General features: G+C 39.5%; 1 protein-coding gene across 2 annotated transcripts in view; it reads left to right on the top strand.

Moving 5' to 3' along the window:
* LOC138012768 (tripartite motif-containing protein 2-like) overlaps positions 1-7500 on the top strand; it is a 29110-nt gene that overhangs the window by 738 nt on the left and 20872 nt on the right. For both annotated transcript variants that reach the window (XM_068859657.1, XM_068859658.1), the window contains exons 2-3: positions 2326-2757; positions 3156-3263. In XM_068859657.1, coding sequence (XP_068715758.1) covers positions 2326-2757; positions 3156-3263 — 540 coding nt within the window. The remainder of the gene's footprint in view (positions 1-2325; positions 2758-3155; positions 3264-7500) is intronic.

Raw genomic sequence — 7500 nt, forward strand, 5'->3', positions numbered from 1 at the left:
TTCGGGCCCGAAAAGTTTTCGGGACTTTCGAGAAACGGGCCCCAGTTGTTCAAACGATGGATAGCGCTATCCACCGGATAAATCAAGGTCCTGCGGATAAATAGTGACAAAACCAATTGAGTTATTTAGTGGATAGTGATTTATCCGGCGGATAGCGCTATCCATCGTTTGAACATCTGGGGCCAGGAGCCCATAACAAGGAGACTACAACTCCGACTATTAGGTCTATGGAACGGCATTTTCATAGGTCAAACTATTTTTAGACGAGTGTTCTTAAATAAGTTTTGGTTCGCACGAGTGACCGTTCTAGAAAAGTCTGATTTCGCGGGAAAATCAATCTAGAATGAATTTGGTCTGTAAAAACTGCCTTCCACCAATATATTAACGTTGTACTCTCCTACACATAGGCTCCTGACGCATTCCATCACCTTCCACGCTCAAGGGAGCTGAACTGTTAACCAGATAAGATGAAACTTGGCCGTTTTATCAAATGAGTCGATGAAAGAAAGATCTGTAAGTTGACCTCCTCCATCTCCCACATAAACCGACAACTTCTCATTTCGCTTTGAAGAAGAGCTAACGCTCGAAACGACGCAGCTTACAAATCTTGCTTACCGTTTAATATTTTTTCTTTATCAACTCATTTGATAAGTAAACCAAATTTATCGTGTTTCGCTACCCACCGACGAAGAACCACATATGTCGAGAAACTAACCCGATCATTTACCAGATAGATCGGTTTTCAATTGAATGTAAGTAATTACTTCGACCAATCACAGCAGTTGCAAACGAACCAATCCAAATTCAAAACAATTCCGGTTCACTTGCTCAAAGCGCGTGAAAAATCGCGCGTGCAAGTCGTTGGTTGATAAACTGGCGCGAGATTTTTAAACCAATCACTATGCGTAGCAATTGCAGTCGCGAAAACTGCTCTATATGCCATAATTCTATTTTGGTGGTTGAATTTGTTTTAGGAAGCCCTGGCGCTTCAACTGGGTTAAGAGCAGTCAAAACGTATAGGTCTGAAGCCTTCCAGGAGTTTCGGGGAACAGGGGAACAAAGACAAAATATCTTAGGGATCAAGGGAATATAGACCATTTTTTGGAACAAAAAGCTGAGAACAAGTTTCGAAGTAATTTCAAGGGAACACAAGCAAATTTTAAAAGGAACAAGGACCTCTCTTGGAAGGGCCCCAGGTCTCATGATACCAGAGACCTTAACGACGACGGGCGGTTACAAAGACGTCATTACAAAACATAACTTGGCGTTCCTTTCAACTGATTGCACTAATTGCTGCAAAGTCAATATGGCGCAGTTTATCTGGACGAGAGAGACTGGTTTCCAGTTATTAGTTCCTCGCAATCAAATTTCGCGAAAGTGTTGGTTCTTGTTTAGAACCGTTTGAACGACCTCCGCACAGCTTTGTTTTTGCCTCCAACATCGAGCCAATATCCGTTAATGTTCAACAAAACGAATTTTGGTCAAATGTTGAAACCGTTTAGACGGGCATTTAGTAGCTGGAAATAATGGTAATGAATTTATATAGCGCATTTTCTATTAACATATTCAAATGTCCTTTACAAGCAAGTGATCTATGGGTGAGATCGGACATCAGCATATACAGGCGCCGCTGGCAGCCGCTATCAGTCCATTAGCGATCTCACCCAGCACATGAATGAATGAAATGAGGCCTGACCACAACACCGGGAGCTCCATGCCCTACTCTTTACGAATAGTGTGTGGGTTCTCAGGGAGCTAGTTTAGTGCTGACCTTTCTTCCAATTCCTCAACGAATAGGAAAGTTTATCGAAACTTATGCGCCGATCAAATCGAACATCTCCCCCCCCCCCCCCCCCCCGGGCAAACCCCGGGCATTTGACTATCTTCTATGCCCGGGGAGTGGGGAATTTGACCTTTGCCTGCGTGGGGTGGGGAAAATTGAACCGGAAGTGTCAGGTTTCAAATGATTTTTTTTTTTCGGGCGCTTAAGTCGCTGACAGCTATAAAACACGTATTTGGACGAGATGGAAGAGTTTAAAGGAAGAGATGTAGCATTTGTGAGCGATTGGCTTACAAAAAAGGTCTTCAAAAGGTCTTTATTAAAGACGGCAGGAGCCGACGACGATTGTTCTTTAGTAGGGTATGACAGACAAATCCAATGATAGGGTGGGGCATTTGAACACCATTTTGGCCCGTGGGTGGGAATTTGAACGATCCAATCTTCAAAAGTTCAAATGCCCGGGTTTTTCCCGGGGGGAGGGGGGATGTTGAAGTTTCGAGTTGATCGGCGTATTAAAGATAAGTTTATTCCTTTGAACACCACAGATTTATCATAAAACTTGGGTGAAAGCGAAACAACAGGCTCCACCAGAGAAGAATCACAAGGACAAGATACCGAATGGCCGCTCCAAAGGAGAAATTATTGAACACATAGCCTCAACCGCCAAAGGAAATGTTGCCATCCAAGAAACTAGCAAAAAGGACAAAAGAAAATCAGCTTTTGAGAACAGAGGGAAACGAAGACTTGAAAACACTCCTGGAAATATTCAAGGTCAAATTGATGTCGAAAGCGAAACACATAACGTACGGCATAATTCGAAGAGTACCGAGAGAACCAGTGAAAGACAAAGAATGAGTCGTGAAAAAAACACTCATGCTAAACACAAAGAAGATGGGTTTAGCAACGGCATGCTGCCTGGCCAAGTCAAAACTCTCCCGGGATCGGAAGACTTGGATAAACCTGCGACAAAGTCTCAAGTAATTTTGAAGGTCTTAAGGTTTTAGCATACTTTTTTAGCTTCATTTGGTTTAATGTCCATTTTAGACCCTTTACATTCAAAGTTTGCCTTGTTGTGTAGGCTTAGATGATTTCAATCACGTGATCAGACGGCCACGTTGATGCATAAAACAACACCAAATTATGGCTCATGTTTTGCATTATAATGGAGTCAAATTCCCAAAAGGCGTTTTTCTCTATTGTTGTGTGCACCAACATAGCTGCTGTGACGTCAGGTGCAAACCATCTATATGGAAGAAAAAGGTAATTGAACAGTTCCTCTGAGGGTGTCACGTGCTCTGAAGATCTGGGTATTAAATAATCGTGCCAAAAAAAACATGTTTTCAGTGTACACTAAATTTCCTCCTCGTTTTCTTAGAAACACGCTACCAAGTCAAGTAAAACATCGTTTTTGTCTTCACTTGTGAAACTAAAAGAAGCTCTGCAAGCTCAGAGCAAAGATGATGATGCCAAAGACATTAAGCAGGTAGGTTTGATCACTATATAATGATTTCTTGTCTGATTGGTCGAGGTAAACTCCTCACTATTCCAAACTTCTAACTTTGCACAATTATTTATGGGTTAAGTTCTGTTGATATACAGTGATATTTAGCCTAAAATTACCGGGACCTTGTAGATAATGAAACAAATGCAACACATTAGAAAAGAACAGGCTAAAGAAATCCCCTCGAGCCAAATAGCCGATAATCTAACTCCCGGTGTCAAAAGGCATTTGGAGCCAATGCATTCTCGAACCCAGTGCTTACGTTGCTGACTCCGTGGTGGTCATGCGCAGAAGAACTCTTGAGTCGAGGTTAACTTTACTTTAAGCGAGTTGAGCTGTTTTCTCGGAATTTTCGGTTGTCACTCGCTAAGCGACCTGAAAAACCGCTCGTGAAAACACGGCCTATGTCAGCTTCTTGTTTTCCTAACCAATTTTCAGTAGAGTTTATGACTTCCTTTTTGCGTAATAATATTTATTTATTTATTTTTGCTTTATTATTGTTCATTTGTGCATTCAATTATGTACTTTAATTTAATTGGCTTTTTAAATTTAGGTAGCTTCTCAAATTACAGCGACAGTTGTCTCTTCAAAGAACAAAGAATGTAACTTTATAAAACTCATTAATAATTCATGTTGGGAAAAGAAAAGAAATGTTTTATTAATCAATATCTGTATTTCTGATACAGCTTTCTCTTTATTTACATAAATGTTTCTTTCAATTTTCACGGTTAAAATGTCTTGAATCACCAAAAATACCTAGTGTACATTAACACTTAAATGCTGACATACGGTCGCACATATTGTATTTAGTACATAAAGTCGACATTATTCAATTTTGTCATTTTTAACAGCGTGATAGAGACGACACTGAAAACTCGTTGAAAAAAGTTTCCTTCCCCTTTTTACTTACTTGCCAATCGTTGAACCATACGCTACGAAATTACAGGAACATCCGGTACAATTTGACGAAGAAAAAAGGACCTCGGGCCTTTCATTTCAAAGCAAGAGACATGCAAAGTATCTTGACTGATCCTTTGCTATATTCATTTTCAACGTTTATAACTTCTTTACCTGATCGAAGCCAAAAGATTGCCAACAACGATGAAAAGATAAGAGGACAAAACAGGTCAAACAGCAATGCCTTCGGTGACCCTACATAAGAGCATGAGGCTGGCCTTATCAATCGTCTCTCCTTTGGACTGTGCCATGTAACCTAGCCTGCGAGTAGGCTCTTCGGTTGAAAATGGCGCGCGCGGCTGAATTATAGGGGCTTGGGAACTCGTTCCGAATATTCGGGTAAAAAAATGAAAAGTGATTTTTTTTCTTTCGCTGAAGAATCTCATATTATTCAAACTGGGAACTGACTTCTAGGTGATAGCATTGGTCATTCCTATCTGTCGTAGTGTGATGTCATTTTTCTTGACCAATAGCAGGCAAGAGAAGGAGAAGTTCAAATCATGATAGAGTACTTCCATTCATCCTTTTTACTAACTCTTCAAATTTTCCTGCGAGCAGCTGGTTCTCTAACTTTCATTACTTCACCGCTTGCAAGGCAAAATAAAACAATTCTCAAAAAGCCGTTTTTGTAGAGAACGGAACTGATGACAAGTTAAATAAGCCGGGCACTTTATGGGCGCTCGTCTTAAGGAAACTGCATGAAACAGTTGAAAGAGATATAATGCCTTGTTTTATTGCACGTATTTTGCTTTGTGAGCTTCAAAACTTTTTCATAATTTAGTTGTCTCATGAACCAATTACCCATCGGCAAATTTCTTCTCGAGCTTTTTTATTCAAATGACTTTATTGTAATTCAAATTTTGACGACCGGAGTCATTTCAGACAGACGTGTGGTCGTTGCTCGCTGCCGATCAAGAGAGGAAACATCAGTTTTCTCTGTTTTGAAACCAGGAAAATATGCAACGTTCCTTTAAAGCAGAGGAATTTTTATCACACGCTTAATATCACAAAAATGTCCTGGTTTAAAACATCAAGGTATAATGTCATTTTTTTTTATTTTTCCCTTAATGTACATAAATGTGTATTACTTAAAGTAAGCTCGAGTTGAAACAATCCATATGTCCATCACGGACCTTATAAGATGAAGCTACTTTAACCATCATTGCGAATTTTTTCGAATACTGTGGCTTAAATCCTCGGCAGAAATTCGTATTTGTTAAGAGGTTTCATTTCTGTACACAAACGTGCCAACATGCAAATATTAGAAACAGTTGGCGTTACAATTTTTGAGCTCTTCGCAAGAACACAGATGGAGGAAGTTAATCAAGGTTTACATAGAATAAAATGGTGCAATATATTTTTCATTTTTTCGACAATCATTACTATAGCTATCAGTAATGATTTTTCCCCGAAAACAAATCATGCAGAATTACTTTAGCTGATCCGGAGTCATCATGTTGAATGTTTGGTAAGGCTGTTTCTTTATCGGGGAATTTCAAAGGCATAGAAATATTTACACGGAGGGAAAAAATCTTTCTAGACACGTTATTATATTAGTGACATTTTCGCTTCAGTCGCTGAGCTTTAACTTCACTGTGAGTCATTTGCAAGTTTTCCGCTTTTCGTCTCAAGAAAATTAAATTGAGATAGCAATCGCTTAATTTTACGTAGTAAAGCCGCAAAAAAGCTTAGTATGTTGTTGGAGTTTCGACAAATTGTTTTACAGGGGTCCATTTAATTTCTTCTCTGGATTTCTTGTTGATATATTTTTTATTTATTTGCGAGTTCGCTCTATTCGATTTTTGTCAATCAGAGTTTGAGAAAGCATCTGTAAGTTGCCTAATTGGTGTATTTGTGAATTCTACGACCTCCTTTCAATTCTTCCCCAAAAAGCAACTAAAAAAGTTGGCAATAAACGTGTTAGTTTACTTGAAACAGCGAAGACAACTGTTTCGATCGCTCGCCAAACGCAGATTATCTACCGGGTTTTTTTTCAAATATGGGCGAGAGTGTGATCAGTCAAAGCTAGCCTCAAACAATACCGCTGTCAAATAGATTATAGCTTGAACAATGAAGTCACATCAAAATACGCCAACGTTGGTTTCCTTTATTTATTTTTCTTCTCAGGTTGAGGTTCATTAGAAAGAACAGGTGTAACTGGTGGGCCTCGATCCCACACTGGTTTTTTAAAACGAGGTTATTGTACACCCCTTTTGGTTATCGCTTCTTCTGATTCAAGTAATCGCAAACCAGTCTACAATTCATTTAGTTTTGCTTGTCTTTCAAATGATTTCAGCATGATTGTTTAAAGCAACCAATGCAACTGTAGATTGTTTTTTCCCCTTTTATGCAAACCGACAAATTGTTATTTTTTTCCGTGACACATTATGTAGTTACGCGACGCAAAGGAGCACGTTCTGCTTCAATTTTAAAATATCTCAAAATACATATATGAACTGCGGAATGGACATGCGATGATCTACCTTTCACTTCACTTTCAGCTTCGTTACAGAGCTCTGCAAATAATTTGTGTTGTACACTAAACAGGTCAAGACAACATTGGCGTAAATTGTTAAAATTACCTTCACCTTCGTTGTCGTCTCCAATCATTTTAAATTACGTGGGATGCCCCTTGCAGGGCAGAGCACGTTATACAATGGAGACCGTTTGTTTTTCCTCGTATCCACAAATTGTAATGTTTGTTATCATTGGCTAGTTTCTGTAAATAGAAGATATAACGGCATATTTTATTGGCCGCATGTTTATTCTACGTCATCCACATATAATAGTCATGCTACGCCATCCACACGCCACGGTGACGGGTCATTGTCACTTTTCGTGTTTCCTTCGTTTGTTTACCGAAATCGGAGGTACACGAAAGAATTTCTACTGTCGATCGCCTGATCTGATTTCTGATTTGATTTCTGATTGTTTACCCGGCCTTAATACTAAAAACTACTTAAAATAATACAAGGTACATTTTCTTACAATTATTTGGCTCCTGATCTTTCTGATCTGATTTCTGATTTGAATAACCGCAGGTGATCAGGTGACACCTCATTGGCCGAAAGTAATTGCCAACTCGGTTAAGCTACCTGGTTTGGTGGCTTAAATGTAATGAGAATTCCATTGAAGTTTGACGACTCGCTTAACTTTAAGCGAGTTGGAAAAGCAACTGTTTTTACGCGATTTCGGGTTGTCCTTCGCTAAGCGACCTTAAAAACCGCTGGGGAAAACCCGGCCATGGTCCGTTACGCGTTCA

This window comes from Montipora foliosa, chromosome 8 (assembly GCF_036669935.1).
Source record: "Montipora foliosa isolate CH-2021 chromosome 8, ASM3666993v2, whole genome shotgun sequence".
Taxonomy (NCBI): Eukaryota; Metazoa; Cnidaria; class Anthozoa; order Scleractinia; family Acroporidae; genus Montipora; species Montipora foliosa.